The sequence below is a fragment of the Aphis gossypii genome, chromosome 1 (genome assembly GCF_020184175.1).
Source record: "Aphis gossypii isolate Hap1 chromosome 1, ASM2018417v2, whole genome shotgun sequence".
NCBI lineage: Eukaryota > Metazoa > Arthropoda > Insecta > Hemiptera > Aphididae > Aphis > Aphis gossypii.
Window position 1 is genome coordinate 33004505 of NC_065530.1, and position 27950 is coordinate 33032454.

The 27950-nt window shown below is 28.3% G+C and overlaps 2 protein-coding genes across 2 annotated transcripts in view; one reads left to right on the top strand and one right to left on the bottom strand.

The window, feature by feature from the left end:
* The window catches only part of LOC114130642 (carbonic anhydrase 2), a 29220-nt gene extending 15253 nt beyond the window's left edge, over positions 1-13967 (bottom strand). The window contains exon 1 of the mRNA XM_027995654.2: positions 13556-13967. Within this exon, the coding sequence (XP_027851455.2) occupies positions 13556-13592 (37 nt within the window). The 5' untranslated portion in view covers positions 13593-13967. The remainder of the gene's footprint in view (positions 1-13555) is intronic.
* A 3948-nt stretch (positions 13968-17915) lies between these two features.
* LOC126548967 (uncharacterized) lies at positions 17916-19541 on the top strand. The gene has a single exon (XM_050197119.1). It carries the CDS (start codon positions 18119-18121, stop codon positions 19535-19537), a length of 1419 nt encoding a protein of 472 aa, XP_050053076.1. The 5' UTR covers positions 17916-18118; the 3' UTR covers positions 19538-19541.
* Positions 19542-27950: the final 8409 nt, after the last annotated feature.

Genomic DNA, 27950 nt, shown 5'->3' on the forward strand with positions numbered 1-27950 from the left:
GGTATATTATATAATTTGTAAGCAAATAATTATTAATACCAATAATTATAAAAAGTTTATTTCCAAGTAATTTATATTCATTCCAGTACAAATAAAAAAAGAGTTTATCTCAAGAAGTATCGCTACTGCGTAGAAAAATTATATAATCTCAATCAAATCGATCAAGCGAATCGTAAATATATAAGGCATAAGCATATCAAATGGTGAATTCGACGGTAGCCTAGTTTGGGTAATTGGAATTAATATTATTATTTCGTATGGACACAACTTTTAATATTAATATGCAATTAATAGACTTAAAAACATTTTTTTCTCCATTATATAACGTATGTTTATGTTGTATTATAGGTGTACTATCTTTTTTTTATTAAACGTTCTCCCGTTCCGGGCTATCGGACAGTCAAGGACAATTCAAAGTTATTATGAATGTTGTTATAAATATTAAATATATATATATATTTTTTTTTTTGTTTGACGCAGGTATTGGTATATTATATTATCATACAGAATTATCTCCTATATATGTATATTATGTTACTTGTTCTTATTATTATCATTTTTTTTTTCCTATTATATCTGCACAAGAATACGTCACATTATTTTATTGTATAGTCACACCAGCATAATTAAATTTTTATATAATAGTTTGATAGGATAATTGAAAATATTGGTAGCTCAAGGGCAATACACTGTAATGGGTTTTATGTCTAGCATCTATGTGTTAAGTAAAAATTATGTAAATAAAAATATAATAACAAAGCCTCAAAAATTAATAAAATTATTATTACTATATAATAAAATATTATACACTTATTACCTACAAGTTATTATTGAATAACACATACAATATTCAAATAATTCTCTTACTAAAAGTAGTTGCTCTAACATTTCATACACTATGTATACACGGTATAACTATATTATCTATTATGGATTTTACCGTGCCTGGTCATACCATACACACATCATTCAACCAAACGCGTGTAACCATGATGATGTACCTATCTTATTTGATTGATTTACGCTTTGATAATATTATTCTGCCAAGCAACAAAAAGTTATTTAAATTATTCAATTTTTTTTTAAATTATCATTATTGTAGCTTGTAGATGTATTCTACTCTTGACGAGATTGGAATTTGTATTCATAAACGCATTGTTTAGAGAATTTGAATAAAAATATCGTCATACCGGCAAGATCCTGCAGAGGTATGTACGTATATTTCGTACACATTATAATATTATAACTGAAAAGATATAAAAGAACAAAATGTTATTTCCTAGGAAACGAAATATTCATCGTACGGTACTTTTAAAAGTTTCAAAAAGTCTTCTTTTATGACATTCTCTAAGTAAATTCTAATCTGCATAGTATAATCATTATACTAGTCACGTTTAAACACACCATAATGGCAGTTATAGGTATATACTTCTGATAATTTATTTAATTTTATATAGGTACCTAGTTATAAATTTCAATGAACGTTTATATTTTGATTTAGACATTCTTTTTATGATTTAATTTGTTTTCACGGTTTGTAGATGTTTCATATGTGTTTAGGACCCAAATATACGGAGGAAGACTCGAAGTTATCAATCCCACTCGAATTATTCAATAGTGAAATATCATCTTTAAAACTGCTAATTTATTTCTCAATAAAATTATGTAGTTGCAAATAATAAAGCCCACACACTTCTAATTCTCTATGTTAATAATAATGAATTACAGCTTTTTACACTAACCTCAATTTGTCAATTTATAGGTTTCTATAATATGACATATATATAAATATTACAAACTTGATTTGAAAATATATAGGGATTTGTAAAAACAATATATTATTTACAGAACTAACACATAATTTTATATCTAGTATAATAATCACTTGTGTCAATAGATAGGTATACTTAAATAAAAAATATAAATTGAAAACCTCATTTTTTAATACGATCGAGTTTCAATAGTCAATACTCATAAATTTATAATTAATTCAATTCCCCGGGAAAGTAATTTGGCACCTAATGCGTACAGGATTATAATCTACTTTTATAATTAACGATATATTTTTAAAACTTTATTTCCTCTATGCAATTTTCAAACATCACAAGTCTGCTACCAACATATTTGTTTTAAAAACAATATTATTCAAAATTTAAGTGACAGATATAAATACTCAACGACAGAAGCATTATGCAAATTTCATACATAAAAACGACTAAATTTAAATTAGATAAAACACTACTAGTACCTATTGCCCAAACGTATAAAATCAATTTTCTTTTTTTATATTCTATGAGGAACTGACATGACCCAAATTAATGTATTTGAAATTGAAGTAGGTTAGTTACTCTGATATAATGGTTTATTTTCCGTCAACCGGATGAAGAGGATTAGTTTTATTTTTAAATTCCTCCGCACCACAATATATACGTATTTTTTAATATTATACAATTAGAAAATAATACTTCTTAGTAAGTCGTTACAATACCATAACAATAGAGATAGAGGTACTTGATAACAAATAAATTACGTAACTCGTAAAAAAAAAATTAAATTTTAAATGTAAAATAATAAAGTGTAATCAATAAAGAAATCGATATATAATATGTATATTTCGTTGTGTTACAATGACATGACTGTTTAAAATTCAAAGATGCAAACATTTATTCAAACAGAATAATTTATTGGCGTTTTAAATTATAAATGATGAATCATAATTTTAGACGCGTGTGCAGTTAATAAAATCTGGTTTATTCATTCGCAGAGAACAAGTTATTTGAACGAATACCAACAACAACTTCGCGAAGATGATTGATCAAAGGGTAATTTTATAGCAGGGAAATTATAAATGTTGTTATTGGTTGATTAAAACAAAACATTCAATAACCACAATCTATAAATGTACACTGTACAGCCAGATGTGCAGCTTATGAAAACGTGAAATCCGTATCACTAACGATTGATTTAATATTTTAATGAGTGGATATAATATTGAAATTATGAGTGGTATATTAATATCTTCTTTTTTTTTTTTTGAAAAATTGCAATCCTCAAAAAGTTGATATCATTATTTTTAAATACTAGAGTAAAACCAGTATACCTATTTTATTAGTATTACAATTATATTGGTGTATTTGATATGTTTTATTAGAACGAAAATTTGCTTCAACTTTCACCTATGAATGTTAAGTTAAGCAACTTCTGTCAAAAACAATTTGATCTAGTTGGTGTTTGGGAATGGAAATTTCGCAGTACCTAACTTAACTTAATGATGGAATGCGTGAAGAAGTGGGTACAAAAAGTATTAATAGGTACAAAACAACGAGAAAACCATGATGTTTAAAAAAAACATTCATCTTAGAGAAAATTGCTTTTATTTTGTTATTTTTGTTGTATTTCAGAAAGGAATACATTTTCGACTAATACCTACTTATATTACCATTTTTTATAGATAGGTATATATGAAATATTTTAACTTTTTTAAGCTATTTTTAGGTATCTCAAATTTTCTACTTTTTTTCGTTAATTTATGTTTATTAATAAGCACGACAATTTAATTCATGATTCCTCGTATATTGTACTTAAAATAATTTCAAATATATTGAAAACACATTTGTATTTAAAGTTTAAGCTGACGAAATTAGATATTCAAACGAAAAATAACGATTTTTTATTAGTCGATTTTAATTATTTTATTGCTATTCAAAATATTATATTAATCATAGACTTAATATTTTTGACAATCACGTATATTATTTTTTTCTATGCACAATGAAATTTTCAAAATATTACGAACTTACTTTCTCACAATTTTTCCACTAATCAGTACGTATGTCAGATGTCAGTATAACTTATAAGTAACGAGTATTAAATGTTAGTAAAAATTAATGAAACTTATCAAATTATAAAATAAAATACCTATCCATAGAAATTTACTTTGATCTACTCGACCCCTTCACTCAGAACCGTATTTTTGTATACAATGATTTATTGTCGACTTTAAATCAATAAATATACTACAGTGGCCAGTAATCGTTGAAATAGATTTAAATAGATCTGCTATAATGAAACACGCAATACATCAAATCTAGCCACAAAAGAAGCGAGTTTCTAAGTTTTTTTATTATCCATAATATTTTGCTCAATTTTTATAAAATAAAAATCATTAACATTTATTCTTATAAATAAGTATATACAAAAATATAATTATGTGATAATTTTACCAAGACAAATGTGTTGAATTTAACAACATATCATTATGTTATATTATTATTATTGTTATTATTATTATTATTATTATAACACTGGCCTTGTTCTATCAACAATAAAGAAGATTTTATTTAGAGTAAAAAAAATTGATATAATATTACTATAGAATATAGTTTTATTGGTCGATTGGTTTTTAAGTCCTTGAGAACACTGCACTATTTTTCATTTTCGTTTTAAATAAAAAATACAATATATGTATTCACTAATTCGTATAATAGTGAACAATATAAGACAATATTTGCATGCATTATTCTTCGCTACTATTTAAAACCTAAATTTGTTCACTATGGTATTGATTTTGTATTTAACGACGAACTATAGTCATTAAAGTCATTAATTTGAAAACAAATATTTGTTTTCTACCAACAAAAAAAGTACACACAAATAATAATTAACAACATTTATATTTTAAAAAAAAGTAGCTATTTAAAATAAATTAAACCAATTAACCAAAAATTGTACTTATGAACTTAAAAAAGAAATGCATATAAATATTAGAGTCAAACATACATACAAATTAAATAATTTGTTTAACTTGTAGGTCTAGTGTCTAAAATATGAATAGTATAAAATTTAAATCAAATTACTCCAATCACCATTTACAATTTAGAATTTTAGATACTTGACAAATATTATGCCTTTTACCGATTTATAGTGTCATATATTAATGTAGACAAAATCAAAAGTTATTTTAATTTGTATCTGTTTGAATTTTACTTAAAAGCAAATAGCGTGTATACATAGGTTGTTAAAAAATAAAATTTCTTGACTTGGGATTAAAGGTCTCGCGATAAATTGTAATTTTAATCGGAACTCATTAACATACAATAATGCATTTAGATTAAATCTTTGCTTTATTATAGTGTTTAATACCCGAGTATGTTAAAACTTCGAGTTTTATGTGTTTTAACTGCTGTAAGTATTTTATCTACCATGCCTAAACCTAATAGAGTTTTGAAAATAAATTATGTTCTTTGGACTGTACGTATACCTAATTTGTTAATTGATATATACGTCAAAGTAACCTATTATAAACTAAATATAAAAATGGAATTGAAGTGTGAAGTGCAAACCCTAAAAAAAGCAACATTCTATAGATAAAATATATCATAATGCCTATATTATCTGAGAAACAGTGTAAATTTACAAGTCACAATAATACAGAAAAACAACATATTTTTCGTTGTAATCTTTTAAATTTTTTTATAATGCGTTTATAATCAGTTTATCGATTATAGTATTGCAATAATTTAAAAATATTTTGAACTATTACACAATTATATTGAACTTGCAAAAAAAATATGTTAGTATACCTACACCAAATACGAATTGTAGTGTTGTACACTTGTACCAATCGTTATTTAAAAAAATTATAATATTCGTCGACTGTGTAAATAACTATTAACTTGTATTAAACGCAACAAGTATCTTCTAAGTATATCATTATTACAACAGTAAATCAAAATTTAATTAATTAATTTTTCCGACAACTTATTTATACATACATATGTACATACATACATATATATATATATATATATATATTGCGAATATAGTCAGTAATATTACGTTCAGAAGATTATATAAGTTGTAGGTATCATTGATTAAATATAATACGAGATATAATAGTATGGTATGTTTAATCAATAGTAGTATCTACACAAGATTAACGAATACTAAATATACAGAACTCTAAATAAATATTCTAAATGTTAAATTTGTCACCCATCTGAAATTGTCATACCTACAAATTAAAATAATAAACATGTCACAAGTTTTTTCACAATGCTATAATTTTTTAAATGATAACGTCAAGGTCGACTATACTCCCATATTATAGATAATTTACAAAATGAATGTAAAAAAAATATATAATATATTGCTTATATGTTCAAAATTAATATTGGAGCTTTAGTAGCTTATTTAGATATCCCAATAGCATGAAATATGATATAAATACACATCCTGGTTTAGGTATATGTATAATTCATTAACTAAAAAATACTAAGTAATACAATTTATAGCTACACGATAACATATTTTTGTTCTTAACGTGAATTAAATAATTATAAAACGATCATATTCATTCTTTTAGAAATTGTGCTAGGCCTATGCAAAAAAAAATGTTAATCTATAATCGTATACAATCTTAAATCTTAATTTAAAAATAATACAACAGAATTTAATTGTTAACTCATACGTAATAGGATATCGAAATTCACTAACAAATCGCAAGTTAAAAAACACTGAACTTGTTTAACACATCAAAATAGAACGTGTTTATTACGTATATAGGTATCAAATACAAGCCGCTGCACGTGTCGACCATAACCTACCTGTTGTAAACAGTAAACACAATATAATAATATCGTTTTAGCGGTCTGTTTACCGCGACCTCGGGTGTAACGGACTCAGATAAAATAATGTGAAAATAAAAATCAAAAATTATCATTGAACAAATCACATTATTATATAAAATTATTGTATACATTATACATAAAGTGAACTTTTCACAAATAATGTTAGTCTTTCGAGGGTTATATATTTAAATCCACGCGAAGACGTCTAAAATTCACCAAGTTTTTGAACAAAACGTGTTAACTCGACGAAATTTCAAGCAGGAATTCAAGAAGTTAGTTTTGTTTATGTTTACTAACAACACTCATTGGCTTATACACAAACAAGACTAAATCCTCGACTAAAACCAAATAAATGTCATGTAATGTAAAATAGGTTTTTAATAGTCACAAAATTAATATTAATAATTATTAAGAGTTAAATTTTATATATATATATAATATGTATATAAATGAGAAATTCAATTTTTCATTTTCTTACAGCTATACTATTCAACATCTCCAGAAAGATAATATTACCTTGTTTTCGGATGTTCTAGAAGCCTTAGAGGAGGAAAATAATAAGTCAATAATGAACTCAACGCATAATTTATTCTACTCTTACACGCAATGATGATGTTCATAAAAAAATATTGATAGTTTTCCCTACAATTATATTATATTTATTCCGGCCTACTGGAGCATTCAATACGGTGCAGTTTTTGGTCAAACTTTTAACATATTGTATTACAATTTATAGCCTACGGGATAGTACGGTAGTATATAGACATACAGCATGCAATATACGTTTATATCTATAAAATAATAACAAATGTATAAATATAATTGGTTATTATCGAGCGACTAGACGACTAGTTGCGAAACTCACTTCTCATATTCTCATGACCGTATTATGTGACGACGCAGTGGTGCATCACAATATTTAAAATGGACGTTCATCAATTTTTAACACAAGAGCGCACGTTGCTGTATTCGTTATACATTTACCTAATTCGTTTAATTAAACTATATCCCGTTTGTTTAGCAGTATTTTACCACCAAGGCTATATTTGTTACGGGTTGTTTATGGTTACTCAATCGGCTACTATGCCAATTAATTATGGTACAATATTAGATTCATATTTAACGGCTGTCTCGGCTATTATGTACTTACTATATTATAAAATAAAAACAATTAACAGATATCGTTATTCGTTATAATTCTGCAGCGACACTGCTGACTATAGTTGGAGGAATATTATACCTACCTACAACTGAACGTTCTATCCGGGTTTTTTTCTATTGGTTTCGTGATAGCTTCGCCGCCTTCGCAGCAGTAAATTCGAACGGAAACGATGCGTCGCGGATAAAAGTCAACGATTGACATAAAACACCACTACTAAACTTATTTTTAATAGTGCTAATGGACACTGGACACGCCAAAGTCTGAGAAGATATATAATTTCAAGTTTAATTTAATGAAAATAAAAATGGACTATTCAAAAAACAATATAATAAAGAATTAATGGGTCTTTAAAAATGTTTGAAAATAGAATAATTATTAATTACTCGAACGAATCTACTGTATATACTGTATATTATGACGTTATGTTATGTAACAATAATAATTAATAAGAATACGTGAATTTGAAATGCCAATACTAAGAATAATACTTAATTTGAAAATTGAAACCAATTTGTATTTACCTACACTTAGTTTGTATTCCTTTTGTTCTAGAGAACATTTATACATAATATGTGATGGAGTGTCAAGATTGGGTAGTATTCATGAAACAATAAATTAGTAACGAGTACCTACCTAACAACCAAAAATATATGTAGGTATTTAAGTCTTTGATAGTTCCCGCTTCAACACATCATTAAATGGGTCATTTTTATATTCACCACTTTAAAAATGTCGAGTTAAAAACGAATTGTATATTTATATCTGTTTGAAGATAAAAAAAATTCTATAAACAAAATTATGGCATGCAAATTCTAATCTAGAGCCGATCATAATTACATTAATTATAAAACGCATATCGTTAAAATAATAATTATGACAGATGATAATAAAAAGTTAACTAGTAATAACTGTTAAATGCATTTATTTCGTCGGACGTCGAATTTGTATATAAATCGAAATAATGTTATGGCGCTATGTTAGAAAAAAAATACTATACTGTAACGAAAAAATAATTCAATTTAAAAAAATAGAATTAATAACAGCATATAACCTAACCTATACTTGATGGGCGTTATACTATTTTGTAAATAATGTTTTACGGGCATGTATTTTTAAAGTTACGATATTATATAATGGTTAATTAACTTAATGTTAATCATCCGAAACACGGACATTTTGAAAGATAGGTAGTAATAGAAAAATTACTATTATAATATATACAATATACATTATACGCCTGATAAATGACAACCTATTATAAGAGCATATTTATGTATTTTTAACACCTACCTCAAGAGAATTTGTTAGAGTCAAACATTTTACACAAAAAGCTTACTTGTGTGTTGAGTAGAACTCTAATCAAACACAATACACAACAATTAATAACATTTATACTTAAACTAAGCATAGACGTATAGTTATTTATTTTTTTTGTTTTTTTTTTTTTTTATTGTTGTTTATAAACTTACGAGTATATAATATTATTATGTATACATAATAATGTATATGAATGCAGATTTATAATCAAAGGTTAGTCTATTTAATTATAAGATGATATTATCATTTAATTACCTATGTTAATAATTAATATAATTTTTTAATCACTCACGTATTTGATTAACAAATAAATAATAATAATAATCAAATATCTAACTACAACAGCTACATACAATATGCATATTTATTTGGTGAAAATGAAGAGGGATTAATAATCTAAATGTCGTCTAACTATCAAACAAAAATATTTATTTTTTCAACATAAATTATTAAATGCGTATAGGTATATAAAAATAATTTTAATAACTTTAACTATATTAAAAAACACAATTATTATTCATTTTGCAAATGATCAAATGTTTTTAAGTATACATTTGATTACAGACACTAGCTATTAAGTGCATACAATATAATATCCATTATATTTTTTTATACGTCTATATAGTATTTATGATCTTATACATTTAGTTTTAAAATATAGGTACTACTACTTGGTCATTTCCAACAATAATAATCCACTAGGTATTTTACAAATTTCATACAGAAGTATCCATTAAGTACCTACCGATAATTAAATTTATTACAAAAACATATACATTGTTCAAACTTGTAATAAAAACAGGTTAGATTCATAAGTGATAAATTATAGTGATACATGCAATTTAGAAAAAAATATTTAAAAATACTTGACTGTGTCATTAAAATGTCATCATTAATATTTCCTGAAATTCAAAATTACTTCTACATGGCCACATAAATACAAGTATATTTTTTTAGTCGATAATACTAAAAATATCAAATTAAAAATAATAGCGGCAATTGTGAGATACATGAACTAATAGGTAATTTACAATGACAAATGGTGAAGATAGTAAAATTTAAATTTAAGATGTAAATGCGATTAACATTGCAGTTGAAAAATAGATAGTTACTTGTTTACACTATTTGCATTCTTATCTTCAAAATGCGATCAGAAAGGAAAATTGAAAAATTACATCTCTTATAAACAATGATACGTTAATTATTGCTTGTTTCATATTGATACAAATGCATTAAACCCAAAATTTATGTATTCTATAAAGCTATATCTCTATCATTATCTATTTATCATTATAAAAGCTTCCAAAGATTTCCACCAGATTTTTAATATGTACTTGCGGATAAAAATTCATTATAGAACTCATACAATAAAATTTGAAGAAGACTTACCGACAATAAATCAAATAACAAAAATAAATTTAAAAATTCGATGACGTTCAATAATTTTGTAAAAATAGTTTTAGCATACCAAACTACTAATGTTATAAACTTAAAAAAGTAGGGATAAAAGTAGAGATTTAACCATTGTGTCTTTTAAATCAATTACTATAAACATAAACATGGTGTAATTTAATTTAAAATATTGAATAAAAATTGCTTTACAAAAAATATTATAAATAATGTGGTTTGTTTAATTACAGTAATTAAAATAATTCATAGGTAGTAATTATATTATATATTATTATGGAGTGATTTGTAGGTAGGATATAGGTAGATATATATACTTGGAATGGGCTCGATTTATATTTTATACCGCATACAATTTAATTTAAATATACCTTTACTTATACTTTTAAATTAATACCTATAATATTGATAAATAAACTGACAACTTTTTAAAACGTCCCGTCCTACATAATATTTTTTTTTGTAACAAGACACATAACTTACCTACATAATAAAACAGAATACGAATGCTATTGGATGATAAAAAAACAGAAAGAGGTCACTTTGTTATATTATAGAAGGTGTCAAGTTTATCTCGTAATTGAGTAAGTCATATGTATAATAATTTTGTTGAATTTGGATTCTATAATAAATTAATAAATCATTTACACGATAAACAATTCTAAATTGAGTCAATCAGTAAGCCTAATTATTAAATATGATTTATATCGTGCAAATATTATTTTAGTAGGTAACTCATTTTGCTATGTTAAAAATAATATATTACGATAGCTTGAAATAATTTTTGCCCAAAATATATTGTATATTATACAATTATATTACCTACATCAATATCGTAAAAAATATGAAAAAGTTCGTGGTATAAATAGGTTAAAATTAATCGAAATTTTGAATTTAGGTATTTTGTTTAAAAATAATATTATACGTGTTGTGAAAAATCACAAATTTCTATATATTTTCGTTTAAATACAGCAGCGTCATTAAGGCCACGTAAAGTAAACATTTGCGTATTTAAGCTCCAATATTATTGGAATTTAGCTATTTCTTAATTTGATTGACCTAAAAAATGCATAAAATAATTTTAAAAAAAATATTAATGAGGGCATTGTTAAATATTCCGTAATGTAATCGAAATTCGAACTCGAAATGTATGTAAATAAACTGTGTATCTATATTTTTGATACTTGAAGTGTTGTAAAAGAAAAACTTATAAAATATCTAATATCTAATATAAAATTTCCTAACTAATTTAACAAAAATAAAAAAACTAGAAAAAGTAAAAATTATAAATGTCCATAAGTAGCTAAATTGCAAAAATACCAAAATACTTGGTGAAAATTTCAAATCTTTTCAGTTTATAATTTTTTAATTACCTACAAAAATAAAACAAAATCTAGTTTTGAATAGAAATTCTATTTCTGTATTTTTTCAAGTTTTTAAAAAAAAGTTCAGTCACGATTTGCTACCGAAAACTACCCTTGAAGTTGAAGATTGGAACATTTTCTTTTGTAAAAAGTGTCTCCACACAAGAAAATATACATTAGTGTAAAATCAATACATTCATCGCTAGCTTTGAAACTAAAATAATTCAGAGCAATGGTAAATGTAACCACTGTACCTCTCAATAACCTCTCTATCACAATTACATAATAAAATAATTTAATAGAAAAAAATGTATTTATAGAAGAATTGTATTTAAAGCTATGAAGAAAAAGCTAGAGTATTAACGTACAAAGTAGCCTTACTACAAACACAATACAGACATAATAATGCATTATTATATCATCGACATTTGTAAAGCTTTCACTTCTCATTGGAGAGGAAAATTAATTAACAATCTTTATTAAATAAATAAGTGTAGTAATCACAAACATTAATTACAATACATTCAACTCAATAAATACCTAGAAAAATACGTTAGATAAAAAATTTTGAGAACCGCCTAATCATGTTAAAATTTTATGCAACATTTTCTAAATATATTTGAGATTAATGTGCTTAAATTTTGATAATCTATATGCGAGTTAAACACAAAATCATTTTTTAATAGGTACTATGCGCTAAGTTATAATAAATTAACTTATAGCAACAGTTTTATAATAATATTTTAGTCATAATATGTAGGTATAATAAATTATCGTAATTATTTTTATACATCATTACTAGTTTATACATCCTAAATAAATACTTATACAAAAATTACTCGTGTTTTTCCTTCAAACAATATAAATCTATACGCGGAAACCTAGTGCAGTATATAGAGGTATAAAAATATCTTACCAGTATTTTTCGTCTACTAGGTTTACATTAGTCACCTATCATAGTATCACGCTTGTATTACGTATAGAAATAATGAAAAATTGAAAATATGTACCTATATATAACATTAGTGGTTGGTACATTCAAAACATCTCTTCATAAAAATGATTATGAAATTGTTTGAGCCCGTTAAATTACGTCATATCATGACAAGGGAAATAATTAGAAATTAGCGAGGAAATTAGGTTACCCACGGTCAAAAATATTCTTTTTTTCATTAATTAGGTATACAATAATTATAAAGTAGCACGGCATATCACATCAAATAATCGTATCAAGTTTCGACATGAGCGAATTAAAGAAACAAAGGAACCAAAATAGAGAATACAATACAAATATTCTACGATTTCCACTAATACGGGCCAATATCGAATCCGTTCGAAAACTGGTTTTATACGAACGGGCGGTAATAAACAGCGTCGAAACCGAATATTAAAAGTAAGACGTAATAGAATAATAATACGACAATAACAAAAAAATTATACAGGTTGTCGGTCAATTATCATACTCGTGTATTATAATTTATAAAAATAATAATAATATATTATGATAATTAGGTAATCGTGGGATTCCGTAGTGGGCGGTTATAATCGACAAAATGTGTTTTCAACAACAAACGTAAACACACAAAAACACACGACAAAAAAAAAAATAAAAATAAAAATAAACAAGCTTAGGTAATCGTCTACAGAGCCGAGCCCTCGGCGGCGGCGGCACCTACCGTTAAACTCTTCGTATCCCCATTCGTCGGTCGTCATGATGTCCTGCCGGTGTTGGCCGTGTGTGCGTCGGCGGTGCGCGAAAAGCTACGCTTCGACCGGGGAACTTGGCGGTGCGAAAACCGTACGAAAACGATTTTCGGCGTACGAGATGTTTGAGTAAGAAAAAAAAACGACTGTAGAACGGTAAACGGTGTCAAATAAAAAAATAATCGTAGAGAACGTAGAAAGACGGCCGATCGCGGTCGTGGTCGCCGTGCGAATGTGCGAATGACGCCGCCGGTCGCCGTGTGTGCGTATGGGAAAACTAGTTGGCGTCGACGTGCGGCTCTCGGTCGGCAGCAGTCGTGTTTCGTAGCGGTGCCTTCGTGTAGCTGGACGAGTGCGTACGGGGCAGCAACGTGTAAACGTTGCGTATACGGTCGTCGTCGTTTATCAAGCGTATTGCAGCGACGAAATGCGTTTCGGACGGCCCGCGGTGGGGGGAAATCGCCGCGCCGCTCTCCTCGCCCGCGTCGTATTGAAGTGTGCAGTGCCGCCGCGGTAGTGCGCGTGCGCGCGAATACGGGTAGGTCCGATGCGCGTGTGTGCGCGTATCACGAGCCGGTTGCCGGCGCACGTCTCTCGTTGTTTTTCTGTACGATTTCACTTAATATGGAATAATAATATAATACTATTACTATTACTATTATTAATATTGTTGTTGTTGTACTGTAGTCGTCGTCGTCGTCGCGTCCTGTACGGAGTGGGGGGGTGGACAAAAACGCACGTGCTCCCCGCGGCCCGCGCCGACCGCGACGCGACGTTCGCCGGCCGGCCGGCCGGTCGGCGCACGCGCACCGCGCACTCCGTCTCCAAAGGGTGAGAGCTTTTTCGTAACAGAGGGATCGAAGAATTATTCGGGACCGCGGGCGAAACGCTATAGCCGTAACACTCCGATCGGTATATCGTGCGCATGTGTGTGTGTGTGTGTGTGTGTGTTCGTAATAAGACCACAAGAAGTGTGTCTCTAAACATAAAATATAAAACGACTAATTATATATTATTATAATACGTAACCGATGACGGCTGCGAAACAATAATTATTATTGTCGTAGCGTGCAAAGCGCGTGTATCCGTTTTTGTAAACGTACGCGTTATTGTACGCATCGTATATAAGTCAGAAGGTGTGTATTATGATATTTTGACCAACACTCAGTTTTGAGTACCGCCATACCGCCGCCCCTTAACAGGATTTACTGCTGCAGCGTGGCGTTGGCGGGCACGATAAGTCGTCGTTTAAATCGCGGTATACCTGCAAACATCGAATTCTCCGAAATCGCGTCGTTGACCTACGAACGCTTGATTTATACCCTATATATACAGACTGCTGTCGTCCGCAATTACAACTATAGTTAATACAGTACGTAAATAATATTATTGTACATGTGACGACCGATCGAACACGACTACGGTGATTCAATGGTATGTTGACCCAAATTGATGACTCGTCGTCTTGCGTATTATTACGATTTCGACTGATATAGAATATATAAAAATAACTTACCTATATTTTATTTCCCATGATTCCGTGTAACCAACCATGTATTATTAAGGTTGAGTTGGCACCTGTTTATTGAAATTGGAAGATAATATTTAGGAAATATAGTTCCAAAAATTACCCAAATTTAACATAAATACAAATACAAAGATATAAATAAAACCATTTCTTTTTATGAATTTTCTCGTTAAAATTTTTAACTTTCGTTGATCCGTCGACGAGTTATAGCTGCTCAAAATTGGTTGTTTTTAGAAGGTTTTTAGGTGTTATACATCAATACTAATATTAACACCGTCTGATTTGGGATTTTCATTTGTTAAATCCAGTAGCTATAATAGTACCTATTGAATTCGATATCGTTGACTCCACGGTGTATTGGAAAGTGGTGATGATAATATTTGTACCTGTTACTACCTGTCTCATATAGCTTATTATCCATGGGCGCCGTAAAGGGGATGCAAGGGGTGAATTTTCACCCCCCTGACTTTTCAAAAAAAAATTTAAAAAATTGAATGATAATATAAATATAATATAATACAATATTTATAATATTAAATAATAATAATATAAATTATTATTATTATATAATATATGTATTAGAATTAGAAATCACCATATACTATGCATAATGCACCCCCCCCCCTCGCATATAATTCCTGGCGGCGTCTAGGTCTATGTTATTATCAATTGTCATATAATTATAATTAATTGGACTAATATTACTACTTATTACTAGTTATCTATTGACGAGTTATAAAACATTTACACTCAATAAACACTTCTCAAAACTACCCAATTTTGAGAAGCTATATATATCTCATCAACGGATTAAGGAAAAATGAAAATTTGAATGTGATAATTCATAAAAAAAATAGCCATATTAATTCATGAAATTTTAAGTATAGTTGCCATATGAAAATCAAAAGTTAATAGTGGTTTACCTAATACATGTAAGGGTGGAAATATGGAAGAATTCTACAATTCTAGAACAGTATGGATCTTAAATTTTGAAGAAAAAAGTCAATACTTTTTAAAATGATGAGTGTTGTTTGATAAAAGAATCACCCTGTATAATATGACATGTTGGATATTTAGGAGGGGCAAAGTCAGGTAGTCAGGTCCATACTGAACTCTAATGAGCCTTTCCTGATATTGGAAAACCTTCTGATATTAAATAACTTAATTAGGTATATAATTTGAAAAATTAACATCCTATATATAAGTCATTAACAACTATTATGATCACATATATTATGTTATTTGCTTATACTGAGTTATACTTATATTATAAACATTTTAAATTAGATATGGATATAAGCACTATTGATTTATTATTTAATAAAAATAAAAAATAATGATATTTAATTTCATATAATATTAGCTAGTCATAAGAAATGTGTTATTTTGTACCATGTTTTCATCCATCGTATTGTATGTATACCTCCAAGGTTCCAACAATGATATTGTTCGAAAGCAGTTGACTTCCCGCCGAATCACCTACGTCGCCAAAGGCTTTCCAAGTCACGCGATCGGCTATGATAAGTCATTCCCCCTCTATGACATATATATTCGCCGGCCATTATCCAGATTCGCATTCGTCTGGTCATTGCCATCATATGTTTTGTCTTTCGCCAACTGCCGAACCTGGCGTGTGTTTACGTTTTTCGCACGTTTACGATTGTTTTGGTGACCTCGTAGTCAACCGACCCATCTTGTGGTCGATCATTTTTTTATCTATATACCGTGAAGTGTAGTGACACTTCGTAAGTCGCAAGATAGTTGGGGCCTGACATGTTAACTACACTCCGATTTTATTCCGCGAATTATATAATATTATGATTATCATAAACTCAAAGTCTTATTACTTTATGTCTCATGTTTTAATATATTTTATAACAGTGTATTATTATTAAATATATTAAGGGGACTGGAGCAATCATTTTCTTTCATACATTTAGCTCATAGTATAAGTTTTTTTTGAAAAAAATATAAACTTATTATGCATCATACTATATTAACTAAAAATAAAGTCATAAATCTATTTCCGAGCGAACTTAGAAAATAGACTGACGAATTCAATCATGTTATCAAAATTAATATAAATCAATCGACTAGGTGAATTTTTATTTCTCTTTTGGTACTGTTTGCATCAAATTTCTGCCCTACAACCGGAGCAAAAATATTTTCTCCGTGTTCATCGACTTGTGCATGCATGCGCGTGGACAATAATGCTTTAGTTGAAATTAAGTGTCCAGCATCAGCGAAAAGTATTAGTCCAGAAGACGGAATCTCTAGTAAAAAAATAAAATGTTGTGAAATAAAAGATGGACAGCTGCATCTCAAACGCAATCACAACTACTATTACCAAGTACAAGAGCAATAATTGCACATTTCAAATAAATTATATATTTTATTTAGAAAACATGTTACCTCAAATACTTGCTGAAGGAATTAATTAATTATATAAATATATAAAAAATAAATTATCATTATAATACGAATTACGAGTATTCAGTTCTTTTTTATATTATTATTGTTGTTGTTTGTTAAATGATTTGTGATCAAAAATAATAATAAATACAGCAAAGTAATAATATAGTTATCAATGGTTACTAATTTCTATTTTATATAAATTAAGTTCTCTATGATGCGGGTACGACGTGCGACGCGACTTTATTATGAATAAATATTGATAATTTATAGCGGTGCAACTCGTTTGCGCACAATCTACATTTTTTACCTAGATATCGATGACTCGTTTGCGCACAACGAAATTAGTCGTTTACCTGTAACGGACGACTCGTTTGCGCACAACATAAACACTGAGTAACATATATTTTATATTTTTAAATTTGGACTTACCTAAAGTAATTGAATTATCGGTAAAAATTATCAGTACAAATTACCAGCATATCAATAATCAATATATATCGATTTAAAATAATCGTCGTGTATTAGGAAAGCATAATACTTTTAAACAGTCGTTCGCCAGAAAGCTGTACTATAACAACTGACTATATTGACTATGGATATCGAAATTTGTGATGTTTTTGAAACGCGTCGAGGAAAAAAATGTTTAAACATAGAAAATTATAAATTTAGAGAATTCCGAACTTTAAAATCTGGTGATAAAAATTTTAGGTGTACAAATAAAAATTGTTCCGTAAGTGCTGTAGTTAGGTTAGTTAATGAATCATATAAAATTTTAAAAATTACAAACACGCATACCCATGACGAGTACGACGACCGAACAATTCATCGAGAAGTAGTAAGAAGCAATTTGAAACGTAGAGCCGAAGAGGATTTACATATTAAACCAAATAAACTAATACGCCGGGAATTGAAAAACAACGAAAAATCTGAACATCTTCAATATAGCGATATGAAATTAATTCGAAGATCCATGTATGAAAAACGAAAAAAATCCTTTCCAAACATACCGAGATCTTTAGAAGATGCTAAAAAACAATTAGTTGATGATCAGCATAATATTACTTACAAAGGTAATAAATTTTGTTTCGTTAGTGATGATGAAAATATATTTATATTTACATGTAAACAAAATTTGGAATTGCTACAAAGTGCAGAACACGTTTTTGGGGATGGGACATTTTCATTCGCTCCGAAATATTTTGTTCAACTTTATACTATTCACGTATTTACAAACAATTTTTATGTTCCTGTGGCATTTTGTTTTTTAAGTAACAAACATACTGATACTTACATCAGTATGTGGAAAACATTACAAAATATATGTATTCAAATTACTGGTAATATAATAAATTTAAGCAATTTTCATGTCGACTTTGAAAAATCTGCGCATAATGCAGTATTGCAAATTTTCCCTAAATGCAAAATCATGTGTTGTAACTTTCATTTAGGGCAAAACTGGTTTAGGCATATTCAACAACATAAATTATTATCGAGCGAGTACTTAAACAACGACTCAGAAGTTGGAAAATGGATGAAATGTTTTTTTGGATTAAGTTATTTACCCCCTGACGAAGTTTCCGATGGATTTTGTGATCTTATGTCAATAGCACCAAGTACTACGTCTAATATTTCTATATTTTCCGATTATATTTTAGAAAATTACATAACATCGGACAGCAATTTCCCTCCAACATTATGGGCTTGTGAACCTACTAATAATCCTAAGACTACTAATGGTGCCGAGAGTTATCACAAACAATATAATAGTCAGTTTTACACTGCTCATCCGCACATACATCAAGTAATCGACGTCATTATTGGAATTCAAAGTGACACTGATTTAAAAATTAATTCGATAAACAATAAAATCATAAATTTCAAAAGAAAAGAGACAATTAATAAGGAGATACAATTGGAAAACATTTGGAATGAATATAAAAATAATATTATTAATCGTTTAACTTATATGAAGAAAATCGGACTTAAATGTCACCATTCTAAATTAGTATAATTTTATAACTAATAGACTACTATTATTACTTATTAAACCTACAATGCATGTTTTTTAATATATTTTAATTTTTGTAATATTAAAATCATATTTATAATAGATATATCTGAAGGTACTTACATATGTGCTATAATTATAAAACAAAAAAAATTAAATATTCATGTAATTTTATTTTTATTGTGTAAATTAATAACGTAAAGTAACTTTTATTTTTGTACTTTTTTATTTAATTCAATATATAAATTTTAAATTAATAATTGACAATATTGTTTACGCGTATAATCATTGACGTTATTATTACTTTTATCTGTATTATATTATTGTATATATATATCTTATTCTCGCCGATATCTGGTCGATCGATGTTAAATAATATAATAAATACTTAGAAATTCAAAATAATTAAATCTTAATTTATAAATTAATTTTTTTTATATACAATATGTATATATATATTATTATTTTATACAGTCTATTAATTAATTATAATTAAGCAAAAGAAGGTAAATGTGCGCAAACGAGTTGTACCTTTATTATTTAAACCTAAAATATGTGTGCGCAAACGAGTTGTGATTTTGTGCGCAAACGTGTTGTAAAAAAGGTAAATGTGCGCAAACGAGTCGCACCCAATTTATAGTAGTTGTATAGAAAAATAATATTACACCTTTTTCCTACGAATTCTCGTGCGGCATGGTTTATTTTGATTACTATCGTAAATCTGAGAATTCAAATTTTGTTTCAAAAAATGCGATAACGGATTACACGACTAATGTTCGTTTACTTCTCATACATTAACAATACATTAACATACATAACCCAAAATGTTCGTGTAATATGAAAAGCCTAAGTACTACTCCTTAAAATATGGTATATGCTTCAGCTCCCTTAATCTAATTATTTGCTATTATTTATTATTATTTTCACCCCCCTGGGCGCCCGTCCCATATTATTGTATTTGTTTTTTTGCATTTTTGTATCCGTGTAATAGTACGGTGGTGTTGATTTGGTCCGTCATTTTAGTATAACATTATTGTTTTTATTTATATATATATCAGTGGTCACCCGTCCTTTGCAGGTCACATCGAATTTTAATATTATTATTGAGATATTGTCTGGTTATTATTTTTTATAGTCTTTTTTATCACCATCAAAGGCCAACTGTCATCCCCGTAGGAGCCTTGTGGTACAATGTCCTAACTCATTCTCCGATGGTTGCCGTTTAGGTATATTATTAAAATTATAAAATTTTAAATCCCATTACCTAGTATTTAATATGTATAGGATCCCTAAGCTAAAGCATATAATAGTTAATAGTTTACCAATACATTATTATAACTTAAAACTTAAATAATATTAATAAATATTGTGATACTTATACAAAAATTAATAAAGCAAATCTAGAATACTATTGTGTTCATTTAATTGATAATAATAATATAATCAACTTGAATAATTTGTTTAATTTAAAGTACTAAAAATTTAGAAAAATGTTTTCATTATTATCTAATTATTGTAATGATCATAAATAATATGAAAAAAAGAAGATATTTTAATATCCTTGGTGTCAATCCAACTCTTAGAGAAGATATATCATACGTCCAATCGTTCAGTTTCATGGAATTTAATTATGTATTGGATTTTAATTTTTACCTTGGTCAAGAAGAATTTTAATAGTAGGTATAATGTATATGCATTTTAATTTTATTTTGATGGATATTAAACGCTATTAGTATGCATGAATATAAAAAAAATTTATTTGATGTACCGTAAAAATAAAGAGTACCTATGCATACACTTAATACAATTAACTTCTTACTATATTTTAAAACATTTGTTGAGTAGAAGTTTATGACCTGTCTACTTTCAGAAGAAACAAAAAACAATTATGTAATTAATTGTATATAGGTTCCATAAAGTTAATAATATAATATTTCGTTATAAGTAATCGTAGGTATACCGTTTAAGTTTATAACACTGTAGTAAATACATTGCATAGTAATCTAATTCTTTATTCTTTAACCTAATCTTATCAAATTTCAGTTTTTATTTTCATCTTGTGATTTTTTGAAGGTCAGCCAAACGAATAGCCCCTTCTCTTTTGTTGACATATTCCAGATTCCTCACTGGAGCATTTGTTGGATGCGGTCCCAACTCCCAACTATATATACATGTTATAACTTATAAGACATATTTCACGTCCATCAATTATTTGTCTAATCGATATTTCACCGATATGATCAAATATATATTATACACGAAATAAAAAAACCGATTTTTTTCATAATTATCATCATATAAAAACTGGACTTAAACTGGATTTAAAGACACATAATCATCCCCGATATTAGAGTGTCTTTTTAATCATTACATTTTTTTTTATGTTAGGTATAGATATAATAGTAAAATAATTCAATACTTATTTATTAATTTAATATAAAAAAAATAAAAATATAATGTTTATTGGGTGGGGATTTTCAAACGAAATTCATGGTGGGTTAAAAATTAAAATATTTCTCTGCACCACTAGAAATTGAAGTCAATTTACGCAACCAGTGTATAGAACCGTAAAAACGTAGAAATGTAACCTAACTGTTCAATACTAAAATAAATGTACTATAAATAAATAAATACTAAAATTAACTTATTTGTTCTGAATAAAAAATTTATTTGGTATCAAGTATTTTATGTTAAATTTTATGATTCTTATAGTATAGTATTAGTTGTTGCCAGTAAACAGACTTAAGTCCAAAAACATTTTTATAAGCCGAGGTGTAAGCTGTAAGTTTATCAACATTGGCTTTAAAAGATAAGACTGCTACTTATCTAATATATATATTTAAATTTATTCTTGTCTTTGGATTATATACTCATAAAATAATATTCTGGTTTAAAAATTTAAAATTATAAATTGATAATAAGTACATAATAACATCAGTACTTGTTAAAATAATTTATAACCTAACCTATTAGTTTGAAATAGAAGAATGATCACCCTTTTTTTTATAAATTGGCGATATGTCATATAATATGTGTTCGGTGTACCGTTTCCCAAACAGAGGGAAATGTACCTGATTCTAGAGATTTGTTAAACAGAATATACAGGGGGTGTGTTAATATGAAACGACAGTTATACAACAGTTTTAGAGAAATATTATCCGGATCACATTAAAGATTTAAATTTAAAGTATCAAGTTCTTCAAAAATATCGGAGAGGGTAATATTAATGTTACTAAGAAGTAAAAGGAATATATGAATTAAGCGGTTTGAGGTTTGTAGGAGTATTGAGTATTGACGACAGTATTGTGGAGAGGTTGACTAATACATCTGAAAAATACCTCGCAAATAAATTGATCATACCTTGGCTATTTTCAATTTGAACATTATCAAGATGCATTATTTTTGGAAAGGTTTTTTTTGGTTTTTATCATTGAAAAAATTCCAAAAAATGTTTGGATTATATTTTATAGATTTTTGAATGTTACTTATATAAATAATCTGAATAATTTTTGCTCATAGTTATGCCTAAGCTTTTACTATTAAAATTTTATATTTTACTTCTATTTTATTTTTGTTTGTTGGTTGAATAATTATGTTTATATAATATTAAAGTACTTACCTATATTATTATTTACTTTATTATACACACACCAATTTCCCACATACAACATGTATGTTATATAAATAAACATCCGTGTGTTATATACTTATATACATATTATATTATAATTAACTATAGACCTTAAATTATATTTTAACAGACTATATTATTATATAGTATTGTATAATATTACCTAGTATTATCGTATTATCCCAAGGTTAATCACTACGCTGGACTGATAGAGACAACGAATATAATGTTGTGCTGACGCCTGCGACATCCACTCTTCAACGTGATACATAATGGGTTGATATATTTTTTATCAACGAGTGCCTACTCGTTGTTTTAACTACCTACGTCAATTCCCAGAAATCAATAATATTATCAGAAGCCAATGTATAATATTATATAAGCTACTTATATATAGTGGTATACGGACGACGACGCGCACCACGCACGACGTGATGTAAGTATAATAACCTTCTATTCTGCAAAATTAAAACAATAAAATATTATAGATCCTAATTTATCGAGTTAACTATAGTTTATAAGTATTACTTGGTATAATTGATATAATTGCATCGTTTACTTAATTAATTTATTAATTAACTGCAGTGATTCGATAAATGCGTGTGTGTGTGTGTGTGTGTGTGTGTGTGTGTGTGTGTGTGTGTGTGTGTGTGTGTGTGTGTGTGTGTGTGTGTGTGTGTGTGATTATTGTCAAGTTGGCACTCGAATATCGAGTATCGCAAAATTCTTCTTCATATACGCAAGTGGCAGGTCAATAAGTTTCAAAGTAAAGATCATACTCAATTACCTATACAGATAAAATGTATAATAGGAAATATATACCTATAATACATATTAATAATAATTATTTATTGTATATTATACGAACCTAACTATAATACAGGTTTTTTAAAAGCTTTTAAATGTATTGGACTATATTTTTTTTACACTATTTATAGTAAAAAAAAAATGCTTCAATCTCTAACCTCGGTCCTCGAGTGTAGTTCTATTAACTTGTAGAAAATTAAAACTAGTCGGTAGTCGGTATACTTTGTGTGTGTGTGTGATCTGGAATATAAATTCAGGCAGAGAAAATTTTTATTAGACGTATTAAAATATTTTTTTTGTACAAATAGAAATTAAAAAATTAAAAACTATTTAATTATTAAAAAAAAAATAATTTAATACAGCCATAATTCCAATGAGAAACGCCAATTTGTCAGGCCACAGGGAACCTCCCTGTATACCGGTGGGCCAAACCGTCTCTGTTATTATAGGTTGATATACATCGCATATTCCATATACCTATACTATTATTAGTTATTAACTGTAACTTAAAAGTCATTACAGCATACCGTAAATTATAGTGTAAATAGACTCATGGTATAATTAGTTTAAAATTAATCTAAACATTATGAAAATTACATTAAGTATGTATAAAAAAATAATACCTAATATATGTAATGGGAAAAAATTTCAAGTCCCTACATACAATTGCACACATTTTTTCATTACTTCAAAATTAAATAAGAACCTAAAAGCAAAAACATTATTTTTCATTAAAAAATGGATGCATAATTTCATAAAAATTTTAACTTTAAAAGCTTATAAACAATATTATGGCAATGCGTACAATACCTATATACCGTATACCTAAACCTTTTATCATATTTTTTTTCTTAGTTTCTCCCAATTACTTTGAAAAATACGAAATTTTTTCACATTCGATCTGCCAAAGTAGGTATAATTTTTTTCAGAAATCAGACTTAAAGTTTAAAATTAAAGCATTTTTTACTATTTTAAAGGTGACATCAGGATCAGATACGCAAACACAAAGTTATATAGAATATATAGAATATATACAATAAGCACTGTAAAAATTCGTTTTAATATTTATCTATATGGACTATTATTATTATTATTATTATTATTATGATTGTTTGCCACTTGAAATTATGTTTTTTGTTAATACTAAGAGGAAACGAAAAAAACATGAATTGCTACCCTACTAAGTATATAGTTAGAGTTTATTGTTAAATACTAATGTGTTAAATTTTCTAATCTATTTTGATTCAATTTTTTTTCCTTATACGCACCGGATCGGAAATAAAAAGAGCGATAATGTTTATTCGGCAACATTAACATAATTATAAATGTTTTCGTATGCAACTGTAAATAATTATTATTGCATTTTAATATTATTATTTTCATTATATTTCTTTTTATTTATGTGTATTAATAAAAACTTTTTTTACGATTAATATTTATTTAAGACTAGTTAACCCGACACACGTTGTCTATTGTCTTAATTATGAATATTGAATTCGAATTGGTATAATAATAATAATACAATGTTTATTATTCTAATGCTTTATGATATACAACATTCTTAGTTTTTTTTTTCTTGCGTGTATATAAATAGTTTAGTTGGTATTCCAACCAACTTGACACGGGAACAGGCGACATATAACTGGTCATGTGAAAAACATGATGGATTTTCAAGATGGATGCGACAAACACTTATCGACTGCCGACTGCCCTTGTGATTTATTTATCGACATTGCAAATGCTAACGGCATTGGAAATTGCAACCGTTTAAAGTCGAATGGCATGTCGTTCGGAATCAAAGGAATCCGTGGAATCAAAACGTCATCGCTCTCTAGTCTTCGCCTTTGTACACCCCTTTCAAATTGTGACTTCGATGACGTTGTTGGTTAAACGCAACTTTTTTCGAATTTTTTTTCTCAGAATTGTTCCAAATACCTTCCTAAGTGTCACCACGTTGCCCGATTTTCGATTTTAAATGATTGAAATCGGTAAAAAAATTTTTTAAAAATTAACATAAAATAAGCCAGATTGTTTTACCAACTATATAAAAACCACGAAATGTCACATTATTGTATCTTATCCACCGTAGTAAAAAAAATTTATATAACTTTGAAACTTAAGGGTTAGAAATTATAAACTTTCGTACGCATTTCGCAGAGTCCGCAAACCACCACAGGTGGATTGCTTACCGGATATAGGTATAATATACTGCTCGCATAATCATAAGTCTCACGGGCAACGTCAAGCGGAATAACTGTAATATAATCTGACTAATTCACTGACTGATAAATGTAGAGCCTGAACAATGATAGATCGAGGCTTGCAATTTACACGGTACATTCGTACCACAAATTTAGTGTGCTATAAGAATGCATTCTACAAAATTCACATTTTAAAGTGGCGCTTACACAATTTTGTTGAGATTCAAAATGGTCAATGAAAATGTCTTAGTTTTGAATAACGTTAAAACGAATATTAAATAACAAATTAATCAAAGTTCGAATCATATTATAGAATTGGAATTTTTAACGGGAAACGAAGTGCACCGAGTCAGCTAGTTATTATAATAATTTGTTTCGCACTATTATTGCCAAGAAAATAAATAATAAAAAACAGCGGCGGTGGATGTGGATTGTATTTCCTGGATACGCCGGGAGGCACAGGCAAAACTTTTCTTATTTTTTTTAGCGATCAATGAATAAACACAATGCATCACATTACCAACAAATTGAGATGTATAAGAGATAGGATTTTTAACGGGCTACGATGTGCACGGATTCAGGTAAAGTATTATAAAAATGTTTATGTTTAAATTTTTGTCTCAGAAATAATCGTGCATTTTCTCACTCATTTATAATATTATTATACGGACAGATAATCTAATAATATTATTATTTATCTATACATAACCAACGTGAAAACATTAAATTATTCGTTTGATAATGTCTAACGGGATTTGTATACAATTTTATAACAGCATTATTATAAAACGATTAATTTTGTAATTTTATAAAAACTCTCGACCAGCGTCAAACCGGCCGCATATTCATTAATCATTATATGGACGTGTCGAATACGTCAGATGATCTCTGAGCAGTCTGAGCCCAGAGCTAGTTCGGTTAATCGTAATAAAATGCCGTCTGAGAACTTGGCGCTTTCACATAACTTGCGATATACATGATTTATCCCTTTAACCTTCGAAGAGTTTTTTACAGTCATTTTCGGCCGTCTTTGTACAAGTGACCTCGCCATGAATGCAAAGTGTATACGTGTCATTGCCGATTTCCTAAATCACATGTCTGACAGGGAACTATACATTACAACCAGACTGAAGGAATTGTATATGTTATACACTATACAGCATTATTTTTGCGCGTTTTGGTTAAGTGGTACTTGCTAGTATCCCGAATTAAGGTCCAAAATGCTAAAAAAATTCTGCACCTCGCATTTGACGTATCAACGTATTGAGGTCCGGCATCGGTTAGTGCGAGCCGTCTTTCTTTTTTGCTAAGACGACGGGTGCAGCCCACGGGGAGGTGCTTTGTTCTACGAGTCCTTGTTGTTCCATAGGTATCCCGTATCATGGTGTCTATTTTGACCTGTTTTGCGTGCGGATAGGGATATAGTTTGAGCACTATTGGTGTGCGGTTCTTAAAGATAGGATGTCGTATTCGATTAATCTGGTGCGATCTACCCTACCGCTGAATACGTCCGGATAGTTGCAAACTATTTCGGTTATTTTCACGCGTGTGTGTGGGTCACCATGTATTGCCAAATTATCGATGTGTGGGGTCAGTTTTCCGGCCTTTCCAGCACACCGTTGTCCTCCTATGTGTATACCTAAGTGTATCGTGCTCGTTGTGTAATCCCAGGTGACTTCGTTGTGTATGAGAAAGTCGTGTCCTAGGAGCATGTCGTAGTGTAAGGTGTCCAATTGTAGCTCGGTCATACGTCGGAAGCAAAGAGACATCGTGCTTT